This window comes from Pelodiscus sinensis, chromosome 5 (assembly GCF_049634645.1).
Source record: "Pelodiscus sinensis isolate JC-2024 chromosome 5, ASM4963464v1, whole genome shotgun sequence".
In the NCBI taxonomy this organism is placed as follows: domain Eukaryota; kingdom Metazoa; phylum Chordata; order Testudines; family Trionychidae; genus Pelodiscus; species Pelodiscus sinensis.
Window position 1 is genome coordinate 25,271,870 of NC_134715.1, and position 21,044 is coordinate 25,292,913.

The 21,044-nt window shown below is 44.0% G+C and overlaps 1 protein-coding gene across 3 annotated transcripts in view; it reads right to left on the reverse strand.

Moving 5' to 3' along the window:
* Window positions 1-9,390: 9,390 nt before the first annotated feature.
* The window catches only part of CENPE (centromere protein E), an 85,082-nt gene continuing 73,428 nt past the window's right edge, over window positions 9,391-21,044 (reverse strand). For all 3 annotated transcript variants that reach the window (XM_075929680.1, XM_075929679.1, XM_075929678.1), the window contains 7 exons: window positions 19,250-19,468; window positions 18,305-18,508; window positions 17,895-18,007; window positions 16,124-16,221; window positions 11,861-12,023; window positions 11,045-11,304; window positions 9,391-10,149 (listed from right to left, as the gene is read on the reverse strand). In XM_075929680.1, coding sequence (XP_075785795.1) covers window positions 10,052-10,149; window positions 11,045-11,304; window positions 11,861-12,023; window positions 16,124-16,221; window positions 17,895-18,007; window positions 18,305-18,508; window positions 19,250-19,468 — 1,155 coding nt within the window. In that variant the 3' untranslated portion in view covers window positions 9,391-10,051. The remainder of the gene's footprint in view (window positions 10,150-11,044; window positions 11,305-11,860; window positions 12,024-16,123; window positions 16,222-17,894; window positions 18,008-18,304; window positions 18,509-19,249; window positions 19,469-21,044) is intronic.

Here is a 21,044-nt window from a genome sequence, read left to right on the forward strand (position 1 = left end):
AATTGGTAATAGGTCCAGGTGTAGAACAGTATTTGGTACTGGTCATAAGTTGAAAGCATATGAAAGCACCATCAGCTCATTAAAAAATGCCTTGGTACCCACTCCCCACAGATACCGACCCAGGTTCAGAAAAGGGTCTAAAGTGACAGCATGTTTGATAGAGAGGATTTATTCAAACCACGAGGTACAGGGCGATGGGTGGTATTTAAGTAGTGTCAGAGGGTGGCGAGCTGACAGTGTGGCAACCTGACGTATCAGCAGTGATGTATAATTTGTTTGTACCTGTATATAAAGTGGTGTCTTGGGGGGAGGGGAGGAAGGGCAGTGGGAGTTTCCCACTGGTTGAGCTGAGGCCATTGTTTTACGTACATGTGTGTCGTGCTTCAGTAGAGTCTACTGCCAACTATCACTGTACTTTGCTTAATAATAAACCTGGCTGGGCACCTTTGATCTTTATCTGGTTTGTGGTCTTTGGGGGCCCTCGCAGGGTCTGCTGTGGTCATTGGGCCCACATCATAGAATCATAGAGCTGGAAGAGACCTCAGGAGGTCATCAAGTCCAGCCCCCATCACCGAGCACACACGCAAGCAGCCTTCTGGTTATCATCAATCGACAGAGCCATGATGGCAGTAAATCCTCTTAACTACACATCCAGTTCTGTCTTATCTGTCCTTGCCAGTCAATCCAAATCTCATCCTCCGGACTCCTTGACAGTATCCTGGCACAACTATTCACAGTTCCCTGTTCACAGCTCCTCAACCAAGCTGTTTTTCCTCCCTTCCTCACTTGATCCCTTCTGCTTATCGCAAAACTCATCCCCACTAACTCCCGGATCTCCAGGTCCTCATGCATTCTCAGGACATCCTCTAACCTAACTCCATGTCACATTTCTTGCACGTCCAGTCACAGTTCTCTTCCTGCTCCCTGGCTCATCAAATGTTTCCCCTCTCTCTTGCCCCCTTAAATCTTTGGTCAAATTGCCCAGCCTTACCAATCATCTCTTCCTTTTCAGGCTCCTTAGCACAGCCTACTCACCCTGCCCAGGCAGGTTTCACTCTTTTCCCTTCTAAACAAGGTGCCTTTATCCTCCATGCTGCCTGAGCCCAGAAGGAGCACCACCAAAAGCACAGGAGAGACTTCTTGGTCTCAGCTCTGGACCCAGCATAGCCCAGATCTTCAAATACAGGGAGAGTTCTGCTCAACCCCAGGCTACAATGTACAAAATACATGGAAACTGTGGGGAATTAAGCTGCAAAGCTCTAGCAAGTCTCTAAGGAACATGCACAAACTGGCCAAATTTGGGCAGATTTTCATATGGATAGCAAAGGACACATTGGCATCTGACACACAGGCCATCCCTGCCAAATCTCAACTCCTTGTTCCAAAGCATGGTGATCCTGGAGTTTCCTCAAAAGAAAAGGTTGGTGGTAGTGTGTAGAGAATCAGCAAGCATAGTGCTTTGGCCGCATAACAGAGCGTCCCAAGGACGAAACCAAGCAAGAGTCCTGAGCCAACAATAACAACATCTGCCTGAGTCAATGATCTTCGAGAGTGCTGTGTTTGGGACTGGGAAAAAGCAGTTTGTAAACTTTTAAGAGTATAAAGGTAGTTGTGATCTTGCAATAAAAGGATTTCGTGCTTGCACCGGCCGGAGTCCGTGCCTTCATACACCACAAATGGCGCCCGATACAGGGCTTGAACTGAATGAGTGATTCAAACCGGTGGTGTACCTGCGGCTGGACGGAGGATAAGTTGTTGAGAGGAGCTCCCGAAATTACTGACATCACCATTCGCAGGACGAACAGGTGAGCAGCCGCGGACAGAGTAACAGAATGGGGCAGTCTGCCACGAAAGAGCAAAAACTGCAGCTTGAGATCTTGCAGCACATTCTGAAGGAACAGGGGTTTAAGGTTCCCCCTGTACAGCTGGTTCAGCTGTTGGTTTGGATACGAGACCATTGCCCGTGGTTCCCGGAAGGGGGTTCTTATGATTTGACCTTCTGGGAGAAGGTGAGCAAGGAATTGAGAACCTCTGAACATCTTGCATTATCCCTCCCAAAAGGGATCATAGTAACGTGGCGAACTGTTTATACAGCCATACGGGCATTGCATCCCACCGAGCGGGTCCTGAAGGAAGCGTCAGCAACACTTGATCCCAGGCTATATCAGGACCCAGAGGATCCCTCGTCCCCTCCCTCAAAACCCCCCGGGGAGGATTGTGAGCCAGTGTACGCCACGGTCCCGGTCTCCCCGGAGCCTGATGACTTGTGCCTCGGCCCTGAGGACAGTGAATCTGAGGACGGTGGGCCCGAGGACCCCTTTGACACAGGGACGGCAGCGGTCGGCGTAGGGCCTGACTCGTACCCGTCGCTCGAGCCCGTCAAGGCCCTGGCGGCATCTGCACCGACGGCGGAGCAAATTTTACAGACTCAGAGGCTACAAGCTGTTTCTCAGTCCTTGATTGTAGCCCTGCCGCCTTTTGCCCCAGCATTAGCTCCCGCTTCTTCATACAGGTCCGCAAGCCACACGGTCACTCCATATGGGTCCCCCTTGGTGGCACCCTCGCATAATGAACAGGCAAGGGTTTTATCTGAATGCCGACGTGAGGCTCTTCGGCGAGAAGATGTGCAGCTTCTACAGGCTTTTCCAATTGTATATGCGCCCCAACGGCCCGCCCGACATGAGGCTTTGCCATATGAACTTGTAAAAGAGTTGTGCAAATCTGTGAAGGATTATGGATTACAGTCTTCTTATACGATGAATTTGGTTGTGGCTATTTCGGAGTCATATGTTATGGCCCCGCATGATTGGCGCGCGCTATTACGCCTGCTACTTAGCCCGGCGCAGTATGCAGTTTGGGATACCGAGTATTGTGACGGTGTTATGTCGCAAGTTATGGATAATATTACCAATGGGGTAAACGTTGGCATAGATGAACGCATAGGGCAGGGCCAATATGCTACTCCCCATGCTCAGGCTCAGATGAATCGCTTGGTATTTACGCAAGCCACATTGCTGACCCTTCGAGCCTTATGACAGGTCCCTGATGCGGGCCAAAGGGACACATCTTTTGCTACGGTCCGCCAGGGCCCCCAGTAACCCTATGTGTAATTTTTGGATAGGCTCCAAACCGCCATACAATGATAAGTAGACTCAGAGGAGGTTCAGCACCTGTTGCTGTTTCAATTGGCTATTGAAAACGCTAATATAGACTGCAGGAAGGCTTTGGACCCCCTGCGTAACAAGGCAAAAACTCTTTCAGAATTGATAAATTTGTAAAACCTGAACCCTAAGGGTTAAACGTGTCTTCCAAGGAAACTAATTATTGTTTTAAGAATCCAAACTCTGAAACTTCACTGTGTTTCTTTTCAAGGCTGAGTTGATAGCACTCTTGGCTTGCTTTCAGACCCAAGGTTGTGTGTGTCTGCAAACTGCCTGTCTGTTCTGGAAGGGGGGGGGCACTGTCCCCCATGAGTAAGCCTGTAACATTGCATGTGATTCTTTTCAGGAAAAGAAAACCTTTTTGCTTGCTGGAATAGTAATTAGCAAGGACTTTGTTCTAAGAGAGTTTCTGTGGCAGTAAAAAAAGCCTGGTCTGCAGTACAAGAGGGAAACTGAGGCATGCCACCTTTAACTTAATAATTAAACAATAAAGTAATTTATTCAAACCCTCTCAAGCTGGTGTTCAAAATAAAAACATGCCATTGGGTAACAGCAGGCTGATCAAAAAGTAGCAAAAATCTGTAAAGAAAAAGTGTTCTAAAATATAATGCACCACCCCAATGTGGGTAGAAATGTTTTCTTGTCTTTCAGATCATCAGAAAAGCGCTGGTGCCAGCTGAAGAAAAACAACAACAACAAAAAACCATGGTTCTGTGTCATGACATAATAAGTTTGTGTTCTGTGTTCTGTCCAGATTTGTCTTGTGTGTCTTGTTTGTGATATATATATTTCAAACGTTGTGTGTACAATATTATTGTTTTAATGAAAGAATAATTTAAGTCCCTTGAATAATCTTAACTTTGTGCTTTACACAGATGGTTTTTTTGCTTTTATAATTCTAGTGGAGTTTTAGTATCAGACTATGCAGTTTGTACTGTCTGGAATGTAGTGAAATCTGTTCCTCTACCTGCTGTTTTTCCCTTCTCTCCTACGATCGCCAGCTCCTTTGCCATCTCTTTTGGAACTGGCCCTCCTGCAAGACCAAGCCCCAGAATCGGGAAAGCAGGAGTGGAGACTGGCAGGGTGCACTTTGCACCCAGAGCACTACTGGTGCAGCTCTGTTGGCCACATTGTTGCCCCAGTGGTCTTGCTACCTCACCTTGCCTCCGTGCTCCCTGGATTGTCGTACGTTGGCAAACATAAAACAAAATTGGTTTGCTCCCAAATTCTCCCAAGCAGTCAAAGATTACTGTTTGGCTTGCCCTGTCTGCCAAGCCTACAACGTGGGTAAACCTGTAAAGACAGTCCCGGCAACCTCCGCCTTTGGGACCATTTCTGAACTTACAAATGGACTTTATTCAATTGCCTAAATGTCATTTTTTTAAAATAATGTGCTGGTGATTGTTTGCTTGTTTTTGAGATGAGTAGAAGCTTATCCCTGCAGGAAAACTGATGCCATCACAGTGGCAAAGAAACTTCTAAATCATTACATCCCATCATGGGGAATACCCCTTGTGATCTCCAGTGATAAAGGTACCCACTTTACTGGACAAATTGTTCAAAAACTGGCAAAGCACTACTCTACCAGACAAGCACTGCACTGTGCGCGACACCTGGAGAGCGCAGAAGCAGTAAAAAGATGAAACAGGATTTTAGAGAACAAACTTGCTAAAATATGTCAGAACTCTGGCCTGTGTGCACTCTGGCTGCCCTCTGCGATGGGACCCCGGTCCTAGCAGTAAAGTCACGGACGTTAAACCTTTTCTCAGCACACACACACACACTGCCCTGACCGTCAGCTGACACATGGGTAGAAGCACTCCCGATTGCCCTAATGAGCATGAGAGCCACTCCTAATCGGAAAACTGGACTCAGTCCACATGAAATTGCATGTGGCCGACCTATGAAATTGTTAAGCAACCCAAAATTAACCTGGCTGATGCCACACTTGTTAAAAGAAGCCTAGTCAAGTATTGTCTGGAACTTATGAGGTGTGTATAGTTTTATCATTCACAGGTTAAGGACGCCTTCCAGGAGGACCCGACTGAGCCGTGCCATAAACTACAACCAGGAGACTGGGTTTGCGTGAAAGTTCACCAATGAAAGACTGCCCTGGAACCCAGGTGAAAGGGTCCCTACCACTTCCTTCTGACCATACATACTGCTGTAAAGTGCAAGGGATTGCCCACTTGGATTCATGCCTCTCACTGCCAACTGGTTCCAGCGCCTACAGAGGTTAGCCCCAACAAGGATCACTGCAGACCTGGTACCGGAGACCCAGGTCCAGAAGTAGACAGAGATCAACGCAGGCTTGGTACCGGCAATCCAGGCCCAAAAGCAAACAAACCTGAGAGACCAAGGCCAAGGTACCAGCTGCAGCCCAGAAAAACCTGCCAGCGATAGGTGAAGCAAACTACGAAGTCCTGAAGAACAGCCAGCATGAGGCTAGACAAACAATTTATGTTGCGCTTATGCTTAATCTTGTTTTTAATATCTAGCAGTTATAACCTATATGGTTCAAATGTGTTATGATAAGCACGACTTTCACATGATTTTTTTCACCAGAATGCTAGATCATTAGCTCAGCAATTTTCCCTTACTAAACAGCAGGCGCAAGATATAGTTCGCGCCTGTCCGGATTGCCAGCGTCTATCCGCCATTCTGGTACCTAGCGGTGTTAACCCGCGAGGCCTACGGGCCAATGAACTTTGGCAGTCTGATGTGACCCATTTTTCCGAATTTGGCAGATTGCGCTATGTACATGTTACTGTTGATACCTTTTCCCACCTTATTCTTGCTACTGCCCATGTGGGAGAAAAGGTTCGTGATGTTGTTCAGCATTGGTTACATTGTTTTGCTGTTATGGGTGTTCCAGTTTCTGTTAAAACTGATAATGGTCCCGCTTATATCTCCCACAAAGTTCAGTCCTTTTTGCAGGATTGGGGTGTAAGCCACACCACAGGCATTCCACACTCCCCCACGGGCCAGGCGATTGTTGAACGCACGCACCGCACTCTCAAGACCCTTCTTGATAAACAAAAAAGGGGGAGTCCAGTGGGAATGACCCCACAGGAGCGTTTGGACAAAGCTATGTATGTGTTAAACTTTTTAAATCTTTCTGATTTGTCTTTCACGGCAGCACAGCGCCACTTTGGGCAAGACTCTGCATGGCCGGAGCGGCCACAAGTTTACTACAGACACCTGGAATCCGGACAGTGGCAAGGTCCCGTACCATTAATCACGTGGGGACGTGGGTATGCATGTGTTTCTCTTCCCTCAGGTCCCTATTGGCTTCCTGTGCGATTTGTTAAGCCAGCCAGGATTGGTAAGCCATCAGCGCAAGAGATTCAACTCAAGAATGAAGGGACTGCTGCCGATCCATAGCGACAAATCCATGACGGTCACCACTGCATTTTTGTGGTTCCTGTGGAGCGGTTTCTGTGTGCATACTGCGACAGCACATTTGTATTGGACGCACATCATTGATCCCCCCGTATTCAGGCCTGTGACGTGGTGGGATCCCTCACCGCCCATCAGTAACAATGGTACCGACTGGGTGGGAGGGGTGTGGATACCCCCTACAGCGGAGCAAGAAACCGAGGTCGTTAATGTTACCAATATCACCTTTGTCACTGACCTCCCACCGCTTTGCTTTTCTACCCTTCATGACTCAAGTTGCATGCCCGTGCAGCCACAGTTGCACCTAGTGGCGTGGGAGCACGACGGAAGGGTTAACTATACCTTACTGAGCATTCCCGGGATGCACGGAAGCGGCAATGACTCTTGGGAGCCGTACGCTCCTGATTTGCCCCGCTGCATGATAAAGAGGATATCAGCGGACGCGGCACCAGTTTGGCAGGCATGTCGTGGACGCAGCCCCCTGGTACCCCGGGGCGAATTCGGCACGGTTGTGGATTGGGGCCCGCATGGTATGCTGTGGGATCAAGTGGACAATCGCACTGTCCCCTTCGGCCGGTATAATCACAGCCTTTCATGGCATGGGGGAGGCTCTGCCGGTCCTGTGTTACAATTTATTACTAATGGGGATAATGCCACGGCCTCCATGTTACATAAGGGGGTGTGGCGGATAGGGTTAGCATTTATGGGTTATAGTTTAGGGAGTTTGATTTTAGAGAATTATACATCTAACTATATTAAGCAACAATATAATAGTGTTATGGTTTGTACTTCACATCCATATGTTTTTGCCTTGGCACAAAATGCAAGTTTTAAGAGATGTAAATTTTCCCATTCTTGTTATTCTGTTATGTTGTCTGAGGTGCGATATAAGACCTGCATTTCCATGAGTGATAATGTAACCTTTGTGTTCCCTCTTCGACAACGCTCTGAGTTATGGATTCCTGTTAATCTCACACGAGACTGGGAAGGAGATAGTGGTTTTGGCCATCTTACAAGGTTGCTGCAGGAGGAGATTATTAACACTCGTAGACGTACGAAGCGATTTTTGGGGTGGCTGATTTTTGCTCTTGTCGGCAATTATTATTCTTGCTTCTGCCACTGCTGCTATTGCCTCTTTAACTCAGTCGGTTAAGACTGCAAAAATGGTAGGGGAAACTCTAATAAACGTTACACGGGAGTTCCAAACGCAGAAGACCATTGATGAAGAGATATTGGCGCGGCTTGAGGCCCTAGAAGCCACAGTCATTTGGCTTGGTGATATGCACGCAGCCTTAAAGACTAGGTTGTCTCTGCATTGTGATTGGGAGCACATTGCTGGAGGTCTGTGTGTGACATCCCTCCCCTGGAATTCATCAGTTCATGATTGGAACCTTGTTAAACACCATTTACAGGGTGCTTTTGATGTTTCTTTACGTTCTCATGTTAATTCTTTGCATGTTCAATTAAAGAACCAAATTCAGCAATTGCAAGAATTAACCACACAAAAGGCTTTTGCTACTTTGCAATCTGACTTATCTTGGCTTAATCCTACTACGTGGTTTTCTGGATTAAATTTGCGCATGTGGGTGTTTATTGGACTTGCTAGTGGGCTTCTTATTGTGCTTTTTATAATTCTTTCTTTACTTTTTTCTTGTATTCGTTCTGCTCAGAAAGTTGAGGCTCGTGTAATGACAATGTTACTTATTAATGGTATTGCTTTGTATAAAAGAGGGGGAGATGTAGAGAATCAGCAAGCATAGTGCTTTGGCCGCATAACAGAGCGTCCCAAGGACGAAACCAAGCAAGAGTCCTGAGCCAACAATAACAACATCTGCCTGAGTCAATGACCTTCGAGAGTGCTGTGTTTGGGACTGGGAAAAAGCAGTTTGTAAACTTTTAAGAGTATAAAGGTAGTTGTGATCTTGCAATAAAAGGATTTCGTGCTTGCACCGGCCGGAGTCCGTGCCTTCATACACCACAGTAGTGTGTGTTTGTCGTCCGGAAATTGGTGGCAGGGGTGGGATCACATGAGGATTACCTGTTGTGTTCCCTCCCTCTGAGGCATCCGGTATTGGCCACTGTTGGCTGACAGGATACTGGGCTAGATGGACCGTTGGTGTGACCCACTACGGCTGTTCTCATGTTTCCACCATCAAGCAAGTGCATCAGAGTTCTTGGCCTCACAGGCTAGTATTGACAACTCATTCCAGTGTTTGCCACCATTGAAATGTCCTAACTGACCTGGTGAAGATCAAGGCTAAAAAAGTCCTGTCGTTAGAGGACTGCAGAAAAGCCTTCCAGGGACTGAATGAGAGGTTGAGCCAGGAACCCCTACTCATACATCTGGACTTCAGCCACAAGTCATGCTTTAGACAGGTGCCTCAGACATGGCTTAAGTGCAGCATTGTCCAGAAGACCGGAGGGGAGGAGCGCTCTATAGTATGCCTCAGCAGGAAACTATTCCCATGGGACATGTCAGTCACCAAAAAGGAATCCTTCCCAGTGAGTAGGCTGTGGATGCACCAAGCTATTATCTGTGGGGAAACCCCTTCAAGACTTGAAATCCTTCAATGGGAAGGGAATGACAATCAGAATGCCTATTTCTTTTCAGATGTGGATGTAAGTAAAAGAGGGAAGGGCAGGTTCGACTAGATAGAACTTTACCGCAGAATCTGATGGGCAAGTGTTTCTCAACTCCCTTACTTACTACTAGGTGAGATCATCATCACTCAGCTGTGACCCCCTGCCACGTCTTCCCCACCCAGGCCATCAAGAAATGGCAATAGTTAGCTTTGTTGCCTATCCAATTACCAATTCTAGTTTGTCTGTCTATATGTATATAACAATCTTTATTGACAAAAGTTTAAATTACTCTGAAACCAGAGTCAACTACGCACTACAGACATGAAGTAGAAAGTTTTTAAATGTAGCCTTGATTGAGAGTTCATAAATAGAATGTTGTTTAGATCGGTAAACTGGTTAAAAGAAGCTGAATGAGAATACCATTCCCCTGTCCTAGAAAAGTCAACATATAAAACCTGAAGTAACATCAAATACTAGAAAAAAAAATAGAAAAAAAATTCCACATTTCTTATGGACTTTCAAGATTAAATAGATTGTCATTAGAAAGTTGTCATAGGAGTGAGAGGGGAAAGTTTAACATTGAAAAGTTGCACAGTAGAGATTCTCTGATTTGTGAGCCATTCCAGTTTTCACTCCCTCTTGAACTGACGGGCTTCATCGTCTTTGCCATCACAAGAGAAGCAAAGCAGAACTGTTACAGTGACATCATCAGCTGGATATAGGCAACACTATCTTTTGCAGTCATTTTTGTATTCCAAAATGTTATTTGCTTAGTTCCTGCTCCAAGGAAGTTTATCCCCACTGGCTAGAGTTGAAACATACTGGTTATTTCTGTAGAAAAAAGTCTTCTTTATATATAATCTCTGGACTTAAGACACTAGCAAGGACAGTGAACAATAAAGGACATTTTACTGGGTTATGCACTCAGCTGCTTTATCTTTTTCTGATGCTCCCAACCAGAGCTTAAAGTGATCTTCCACACATTCTGTTCCTGAAGGTCGTGTATCTATGTAAGAGAAAACAGAAAAAGACTTATAAATTGCTCATTTTAGCATATACTAGAGTTTAATTGCTTTGTCTTGACAATTATTGGAAAGAGTTCAAAAGATTGAGCTAGACCACATGAGGCAATTACTACCTTTAAATCGTAGTCTAGACAAGGCCCTTCTTAGATCTTAGCAGTTGGGCTAGGATATGGTATTCTGTGGGGACCTCAGACCTTGGGAGATTTGCTGGCAAAAGCAACAGCAACTTAGGTGACACTCACAGTTGGAAGTACAGTTTAGTGGCCTGGGTGAGAAACTTGCTCTTAAAGCTAGAAGGTTAGTCCTTGGAGGCAGAAATTTGATTACTGCCTCTAGAGTCACATATTGAAAACAGCTCTCTGCATTGGTGGAGGACCAATCCTTTAGAATTCACTAGCATTAGTCGGAAGTCAAGAATGTCATTTTAAAAAGTTTTGAGGTTTTGACACTTGGTTTTGTTCTGATTAGGATTAAATAAATATAGACCTTTTAAAAATTCTGGCAGAGAAACAAGAGAGCAACCTACCCTAGTAGCTAATATCCCAATTGCTAGGGAACCACATATGATATGGGAGATCCAAATTCTAGAAGTCACCGCTTCCAAAAACTTCTTGAACTAAAGCTACATACATGAAAAGAATGTAAACAAAAAAACCCTCAGAACCTGATATATCTACTGCATAATTACACACTATTTGCAATTAACACTAGCCTACACCTTTGGCTATTCATCTAGTTTAAGTATTCAAGTCCCTTGGCACATATGAATAAACTGTAGCAAGCTCCTACACTAGACCTTTTACAGGTCTGGTTAGCCGACTCTTTAACATTCTATTGAATAGGTGTTCCTAACAAAAACAGTACTGCATTACACACCCATAAGCGTGCCTAAGCTTGAGTTATCGAAGAAATTTGGACAAGTCAGAGGCTGTATATTTGGTGAATCCAGAGGCGGAATTTCTTGTGAAGATGGTTCCTTGAAAGGAGATGGCATTTTCTCTTTACGTGAACGAGATGCTGTCTTCCTTGGAGACTTTTGTATCATCTCTTGAGTGGTTTCTCTAGAGGACTGTGCTTTCAGTTTTAGTGCTCTCTCTTTCCATTTTGTAAGATCCTCTTTCAGATGAAGCTCATTGCTTAAAAAGGAGAAAACAATAGTGTAAACTCCTGCAAGCCTACAAGGTTTTTAAAAAGTTAAGTTAACACTTTGATAACCTTGAAATACAAGTCCTGTATCCTAAGAAGATGAGTTCCATGAACATGACAATGCAAGTTCTCTCACATGCCACATCAATGGGTCTTGATTCTGACTTAAAAGGACAATCTCTCCATACCCACTCAACTTTTTGCCGCAATAACTGCAATTACTGCCACCTTATGTGAGCAAGTTTATATTAAGAAAGGAAACGATCTCATTCCTAAGGTGTAAGGCAGAGACTGAATGATAAAAATGTTATCATTGATGGCATCTTGATTCAAAAATCACTGACGTGTGAAAGGCATATGTCCCGAACCAAAAAGAGAAGGAAGTTCATCAAAACAAATGGATTTCAAAATTTCCTCATTTTTAGGATTCTCCCCAGAAATATAAATTCTTACTGCATTTGATTACAAATCAAACAGCAAGTATAGCAATATATGCAGTTAAATCAGACTAGATTCTAGACTGAGTATCAGCTTTTTTAAACTTACCTTACTAGAAGGTCATTTTGTTTCTTTAACTGCAGGTTTTCCTTCTGTAATTTAGCTTGTTCAGATTTTAAAATCAGCATCTGTGTGCTCTGCACAATCCCACTACCACCACCACAGGTCAGGGGTAGACTGGATTCCCGAGGAATATCTTTTCCTAATGTTACTGGGAAAATAAGTTATTTGAATCTATATCAGAAGCTATTATTTGCTATATCTTGGACAATACAAAAAAAATCAAGTTGACTTTCATAAAGTAAATAAGTGTTCCAGCACTAGAAAATTATATTAAAATTCCCTTTTGGGGTTAAGTGTTCACAGTAAGGTTACAAGTACAGTTACAACAGCTTTAATCTTTTTATACAGGTATTCACATAGATTGCCAGTTACCTAGTATGAAACTCAAACGGTTCTATAATTTAATAATCGTGTAACCACATCGAAACTTAGTGGTTACACAATTATTAGATAGTCCCTGTGGGGCTGGGCTGACAGCCAGTGTGCTCGTGGCCCCACTTCGGGGGAGACCCCTTGCAACCCTATGCTGCTGCCTCTAGCAGAGGTAGCAGTACGAGGTGGCACGTGGGAGCCAGTTTAAAAACCTGTCTCCTGCTCATCACCCTTGTTCTTGCCCAGTGTGGGGTGGGGTGGGAGGAAACATGTGGCTCAGCAGAGCTAGCATGCTCAGACAACTGGCTTAAAAGCCAGCTCCCCACACGTATCAGCTCCCACCTGACCCCCACCCTGCTGCTGTGGCTCCACGGGAGCCAATAAGCAGGGGCAGTTGGCTTGAAAACCAGCTTCCTGCATGTACTTCTTCCACCTGCCCCGTCACTCTCCATTCTGCTGCTTCTCTATCAGAGGCAGCAGGGCAGAGGGAGGGCATTGGCTCCCGCCTTGCCCCCCCTTGGTGCCCCTGATACAGAGGCAGCAAGAGGGAGGGGGAATGAGTATAGGTGACAGAATTAACCAATAAGCCCAAGCTTATTGGGTAATTGTATAGTCGACTACATATTAACATCCCTATTCTCTACTAAACCAGACTATCTAGTGCATTTAACTGACAAATACAAAATGCAATAAGATATCAGTTAGGGTTAAAGTAACAACCATAATAAGGGCCCTACCAAATTCATGGTCTGTTTTGGTCCATTTCATGGTCATAGTATTTTAGAAATTGTAAATGTCATGATTTCGGCTATTCTGAAATGTCAGTGTTTCAACTGTAGGGCTCCTGAAGCTAAAAGGAACTGCAGGAGGGTTGCAAACTTAGGGTATGTCTACACTACAATGTTAGTTCAAACTAACGGACGTTAGTTATAACTAACATTCATAGGCGCTACACTAGCGCTCCGCTAGTTCAAATTTAAATCTAACTAGCGGAGCGCTTAGTTCAAACTAGGAAAACCTCACTTTACGAGGATTAAGCCTAGTTCAAACTTACTAGTTCGTATTAAGGGGTGTGTAGCCCCTTAATTCGAACTAGTGGGAGGCTAGCCCTCCCCAGGTTTCCCTGGTGGCCACTCTGGCTAACACCAGGGAAACTCGTCTGCCCCCCTCCCGGCCCTGGACCCCTTAAAGGGGCACGGGCTGGCTACGGTGCCCGTGCCAGGTGCAAACCTGCCAGCACCCAGCCAGCAGACCCTGCACCTGACACGGCACAGAGCCACCCACCCGATGTCCCCCAGCCCACCCCCTCTTCCCGGGACCAGGCTGGCAGCTCCCGGGAGCTTGCCCGGGACCACAAGAGGTGGGCACCTTCCTGGGCTAGTGCAGACATCGTGGACCTCGTCCACGATCTCCGCACTAGGCACAGGAAAGTGGCCGGCTAGGGCAGGAGAGCTGCCAGCCTGGCCACCCAGGAGCAGGTGTGCATGAAAATCAAGGGGGTTCACTGAGACCCCCGACCCTGAGCCCTGAGCTTACAATGGCCGTACTGGGTCAGACCAAAGGTCCATCTAGCCCAGTAGCCTGTCTGCCGACAGCGGCCAACACTAGGGACCCTGGAGGGGATGGACCGAAGACAGTGACCAAGCCATTTGTCTCGTGCCATCCCTCTCCAGCCTTCCACAAACTTTGGGCAGGGACACCACTCCTACCCCCTGGCTAAGACTACTCCATGGACCCAACCTCCATGACTTGATCTCACTTCCCTTTAAACTCTGTTCTAGTTGTAGCCTTCACAGCCTCCTGCAGCAAGGAGTTCCACAGGTTAACTATTTGCTTTCTGAACAACAACTTTCTCTTACTAGTTTGAAGCCTGCTACCCATTCCTTTCCTTTGGTGTCCTCTAGTCCTTCTTTATGGGAACTCAGGAAGAACTTTTCTGAATGCACCCTCTCCACCCAACCCCTGCTTTTAGAGACCTCTATCCTGTCCCCGCTCCATCTCCTCTTTTCTAAGCTGAACAGTCCCAGTCTCTGTAGCCTCTCTTCATCTGGGACCTGTTCCCAACCTCTAATCATTTTAGTTGCCCTCCCCTCTCCCAGCCTTTCTCTTCCCCTCTCCCACCTCCTTTTCCCAGTCTCCCCCAGTTTTGTTCAATAAAGACAGAGTCAATGTTGGAAGAAACGTTATCTTTATTTTGTACATCAGGAAGGGGGGCTAGGGAAGGGTAAGTGGAAGGAGGTGAGGGAGGAATGGGGCACGAGCCCCCGATGGGGAGGACTGGGCTGGCTCTGCGGGTTTCTGGGGGTGGAAGCTCTCCTGCAGCCCCCCAATTGCCCCCTCTCCCCAGATGGCAGCCTGCGGCAAGTGCAGCCGGTCTGATGGCCGAGTGCTGTGATGTGCCCAGTGTGGGCATTCCGGGCAATCCAAGCCAGGACTGGTTTTCAAGCGGGGCACCCCTGAGAACTGTCTGTCCGGGGTGGGGGTCGGGTCCCTTTAAGCGCAGCCCTTGGCTAGCCTGAGACAGCATCTCCACGCTCTAAGTCCTCCTCTGATGCCCTGCCGGCACTGCTTCCGGCCATCCTTAAGCCCTGTTCAGGGTCCACTCAATGTGGACATGCTAGTTCGAATTAGCAAAATGCTAATTCGAACTAGATTTTAGTTCTAGACGCGTTAGTTCGAATTAGCTTAGTTTGAATTAGCTTAGTTCGAACTAACTCTGTAGTGTAGACATACCCTTATTGTGGGAAGGCTTGTGATAGTGTTCTCCTTTTCTTCTGTGCTCCTGCTGGCAGCAGCACTGCTTTTAGAGCTGGATAGCGGGAGAGCAGTGGCTGCTAGTTGGGAGCCCAGCTCTGAAGGCAGAGCTTCTGCTTGCAGAGCTGGCCCTCAGTCAGCGGCCACCCCTCTCCAGTCACCTTGTTTGGAAGACGGTAGCACGGAAGTAGGGTGGCATGATATGGTATTACCACCCTTACTTATGTGCTGCTGCCTTCAGAGAGGGGTAGTTGGCCAATGCCATTGCTCAATGGCTGCCCAGCTATAAAGGCAATGCAGAAGTAAGGGTGGCAAAACAGCAACATCCCTTCAACTCCCTTTTGAGTCAGGACCCTTCCACTGGAGAAAGGCTGGTCTCCCCTATGAAATTTCTATAGTATTGTATAAAGGCACACAAAAAGACCAGATGTTAGGGTCCATTACATGGTTTGCAAGGCTGTGAACTTGGTAGGGTCATAACCATAATATGCAACAAATAGCATTATTCATCAGTAGACCTTAAAGCGCTTCACAACAAGAGGAAAAAATTGTTATTTCCCTTTTTACCGGTAGGCAAGTTTAGGCCTAAACTTAAGAGAGAAAGTGATTTGCCCAAAGTGAACAGAGCCAGAAAAAGAATCCAGGCCTTTCAAGTCACAGCCCACTGCTCTATCTACTAGGCCACACTCTTTCACATCTGGATATAATGAGGATTCCCTTTTGCCTCCAGTTTTGCAAAAGCTATGCAAACTTGCCTCAGTGTACCACTCGGTCCAGGAATGTTTGATTAAAGTGCAGGGCCTACTACAGAAGTAGCCAGACATGCCCTTCAGATCAGACAAGAATAAAAATTAAAAGGTCTTCACTTTCATACCTCATCATTGCTGCAGTCATATACAGTGACTAAGTGCTAAATTACTGTGATTTCCACAGTTAACGAGTGGCGCATGACACTGTTAATCAACCAGATCCGCTTATCTCAAAGAAAGTCCTGTCCTTCCCTTAAGCAATTGTGAACCAAAGACTAACATTTTCCTAGCACTCTATGTATAACCTACATCCTTAATCCCATATTTTGTTTATAAATATTGTGTAAAAACATTGTATGTATTTTATATTTACCAGTAACCTCCTGTTCTTGCTGTGCTCTTCTGAGCTGCTCTTTTAATTTTCTTAACTGTTCCTCTCTGTGTTCCGCAAGAGCTTCTGTATTAGCAATTCTATGCAAGGAAAAAGAGGAAATCATTATTTTCAGTTTACCACTTTGTCATTTTGCACTTTTAAATTTGCCTGCTCTCCAAATGAGAAATTAAATAGATCCAAATATACTGATAAATTAGTGAAGATAGATTAGAGGTGGAGCAGCCTCTGTCCACAGGGAGCTTGAACCCCACCCCCCAGACAGGGGCTGTGCCGGATACCAGCCTCTGTCTGGAGTGGACCCATGCTTGAGAGAGGCAGCAACGCAGAGGCAGGGAGACACTGAGGAGCCCTGCTGGGGGTGGATTGGGGCGTTAAATCAGCTTTTAAACTGGCTCCCACTTCCCCTATCTCTTGCTGCATCTGATACAGATGCAGCAAAGGGGGGGGGGGCGACATGCATGTAGTTGACAAGATTAACTGATAAGCCCAGGCTTATCGGTTAATGTTATAGTCGACCACACGTTGACAGCCCTAATCAGAAGAGTCTTTATATGACCATCTCTTTCCTTTTTAGTTTGCAGCCTAAAAGATTTGCAAATCTGGCACTTGTCACTAATGTTTGCTTCTCCCAAGCACCATAAACAGTTTTTGTGAAGGTGGCTAATGGGCACAGGCCTGTGGTAGCTAAACACACAACATAAAGCTGGGTGGAAGAGAAGAGGGGATACTGTGGCATGGCCCATCCTGAGGCAACATCCCAAAGGGACTTGCAAACTCTCCTAAATTATGTATGATTAACAGAACAGAGGGAAACTATTTGCAGGCAAAACAACAAAGATAAGAAAGATGTGACAGCAATAGCTGTGGCACTGCAGTTCCAAGCACCATGGCTACATCTAGACTGCAAGCCTTTTTTGAAAGATACTTTTGAAAAAGCTTCTTCCAAAAAAAGAGCATATAGACTACAACCAGTACTTTCAAAAAAGCAAGCAGCTTTTTGGAAAGAGATTACCCAGGCAGTCTGGATGCTCTCTTTCGAAAAAGCAGTTTGCATTACATAGCGCCTTTTTTTGAAAGGGCACTTTTGAAAAAAAGGCATTATTCCTCGTAAAATGAGGTTTTCCACAGTCAAAAAAGCTGCCACGTTCTTTCAATTTACTTTTGAAAACGCGGCAGCAGTCTAGATGCAGGGGAAGTTATTTAAAAAAAAGGCCACTTTTATTTATTTATTTTTTTAAAAACACCCTGTAGTCTAGACACACCCCATCACTGGTGGCAAGAAGGAACTGAGGATGGAGGGAGTTCAGCAGCACCTTATATAGCACAGCACGTGCACGCTGCGCTGGGGAAGCTGGAGCTGGTCCCCTATGGATATTGCTGAGGGAAAAACCTTCCAGCACACACGAGCAAGCAGTTGAAGAAGAATTAGAACTCTTTACCAAGGAAGCACAAAGTATTTAAATTTAGACAGTCTCCCCCTCCTTACGACAGAATAGCTCTTTAATTTCTGCATAGATTAAAGATACTCAAAGCCCTCTTCAAAACCATGTTTGAGCACCAAATACTTAATAAGGCATGTATTTTCAATGCAGTTTCTATCAGTACCTGAGAAATCTCTGTAGACACTACGGATATATTCAAAACAACTTGTTTTTTATACAAGTTCTAAACATCAGATCTTATTCTTCCCAAAAGTGAATTGGGAAATTACAAGATGTATACTACAGTAAATACAAAAACAAACACTTACTTCTGTTCAAAAATGCTGGATTGTTTCTTTATTTCCATTTCAGCTTTCACCAACTGAGTTTTGAGATTATCAATTTCTTCTTTATAGAACGTGGGACCTTTATCTAATTTTGCCTGATATGTTGGGTGGGAATAAAAAGGAAATTTAGTGAGAAGAAAGTTAGATCTGTACAAGGTAATTAGGGACATTTAAAACCCATTTTACAAAGTCTGATTCTAGTGGTGTAACTTGGGTTCCAAGCTTGGTCACTTGCTGCTTCACTGAGAATAATTTGAAGATAAAGGCTGAATCATAGGGAAATAGTGCAACAGATTAGCTTCCAAATGTTGACCTCCAAGAACCTTTTCAGATTTTCTCCCACCTCTCTAGTAGAAAATAGCATTGAAGTTCTGCAATGAAACTAAACATACCTTGAGCGTCTGCTTTTCTGTTAACTCTTTCTTAAGACACTTCTCAGTCTCATTTAATTTAGCCTGAAGTTTGGTAAATTCACTTGTAGCAGATTTCTTTCTAATCTCTGTTTGTAACATGGCTATTCTCTCTTCTTTCTCCTCGACATTTTTTTCTGCTTTATTTACTGCATTTTCCAGCTTTTGGATTGTTGTTTTCATAATCTTGGGAAAAATATCAAGTTATTAAAATCCTAGCAATTACAAATGCACCTGGCAGGTTTCTGCTGCTCACCTGTAGCAACTACTGTAGACTCCTGGGCTTTCAGTGGGACATATTTCTAGATATTCCAGCATGCTCAAAACTTAATAGGTAAGTACCTAGTTATTTCTACTTAAACAAAAACAAAACAAAAAAACCCACACCCACTGAAAAATAAATAAATAAATAAATAAATAGTTTCTAAATTCAGTCCTGATCCAATAGGACCTTTCTGAATTGTTTGAAATAAAGGCATTTAACTTTTTAATTGAAGATTTCTTCTGTGCCAATCACTAGTCTAACACATACGGACTATCTGACCATACATAGCCTTACAGCAATTGCACTGTTAGGCACCATATACTTTTAATATATTTAAACATCTTCAAAATGCCCTCAGTTGGTTCACATTCATATACACTATTGTAAATCTAACCTGTGGCCATAGTTTCAACTCTTCACAGTCTAAATAAAACCACTTTATTTTTGGATATGGAAACAGCTACAAAAAAGGTAAATGTAAATCTGGAGCAATGGGGTGGATAGGAGAGATTTATATTAATAATCAATTATCTAGTCTCACTTATTTTCTTACATGTTTTTAAACTCAGTTTAAAGTACCCTGGGAAATTTCTCAGCTTTGTTTACAGATGATTTTGTATTTCTGTTGATTTAAAATTGACCTAGCATAACATATTACATACCTTTATATCTTGTTCTGTAGCTTTTAATTGGTTAAAAAGCTTATAGTTTTCTTCTAGAGCAAGATTAGCAACACCACAAGGTGCCAGTTGTTCCTTTACTGTCTTCAGTTCCTCAAGTAACTCTTCAGTTTTCTGTTTTCTTTGTTTCAATTCAATTTCTGAGTCCTTGCGATAGTTGGCAGTTCTGGTATCCATCTCTGAGGAAGCTTGAAGGACTATCTGCAAAATTAAAAATAGTGCCATGCATGTAACTGTAAAACTCAGTTTTAGAACCAGCCATAAATAAAATACTGTAAAGATATATGCTAAGAACCCTGCCCACATATTTAATTTGTCAAAGTACATACATCCACTTGTGGGAAAATGGCAAAATAATTATACAGAAACTGGCTCCTTAAAAAGAAGTTAAATATATGCATTTAATGTATATTGGAAATAAATTATATAAAATTTGAGCTAGCCCTTGAGACCCATCTGAGGTACAAACTGGATTTTCAGATTCGGATGCCTCTCCTCAAGATCTTAAAATTGGGGGTGTCAAGAAAGATAGGAAAACAGCTTCATAAGAGAACCCAGAACTTCTCATCCTTAAACTTTGACTCCCTCTCCTAAAATACTCAAACTATATATTACTGGAAAGGTGTGGAAAACAACAATTTTTTACCAGATTATCATATCAAGTCTTGAAGTAGTGTTGGATAAACAAAAAAAAACAGTATCCTAGATGAAGAGTTTGAAGAAACAGAAGTGACTGGATGAAGCCCTAAAGCTGTGCAAACAGATATATGCACACATACTGAAGTCAATAGACGACTTTTCCCTGCATTTCCAATGGGCTTTGGGGTAAGGTCCTTAAAATGAGCCCAGATTTTGCCTGTCCCTTTGCTCTACTCATGTTACCTGTAAACTATACTTACTCCTCTGAAATGCCTATAAATAGATTGCGCACTTCATATGAATTGTCACATGTACCTAATTACCATAAATCTCTGGAGATTTAAGCCATATTAAACCATGTCATTTAATATAGAATGTGTAATTCTAAATCACACTACTGTATTATCAGTTTACTTTGCTTTTGCTGGAATAGCTTTATGTGTAAATTCATTTTTGAGACTGACTATGGGGCTCTTTTATAGAGTATAGTATTTTATATTGGGCCACAACTTATAGAACATCTTTTCATGAAGCATGAAAAACTCATTGTTTAAGTTTAAGGCAAAAGTCATTTACAGTTTCAGAGAAGTCATGAGGGTCTGACAAAAATCTTAAGCAGGCTAGAGAATTGATAGTAGGGTCAAACCTAAGCCAAGTTTAGTAACTATAGTGCATAGCTATGTAAACTTCTCTGGTATGCAGTGGTGCACCTGGGTTTAAGGAGCAACAAGATACTGTTAGACTTTCTTTTTTACTATAAATGAGGTTGGTTTGCCTGCCCTTATCCACCCCTATTACGGGAGGGGGGGCGGAAGGGGAGGAGAAGGGAGAAGCAAGTTCATGGGAGGGGGAAAACAGCCATTTTCTGGATGAAAAATCCTTGGAGCTGTCTGGCCTCAAGTTCAATATACATCAAGAACTTGCAGAGAGTAACACAAAACAAAGACAAATGCACTGTAAAATTTCCAAGTAAATCTTCACTTTACAGCTCAATACAATATGAAGATACTAATGGAAGTTAAATGGTTTGCCTAAACACAATATACAAATACTTGTTAACACAAAAATACTCCCAGAAAAAAAAAAAGCTGGTTGTTTTATAGATTTCAGAACTGTGTTGAAAGACAAGCTGTAACAG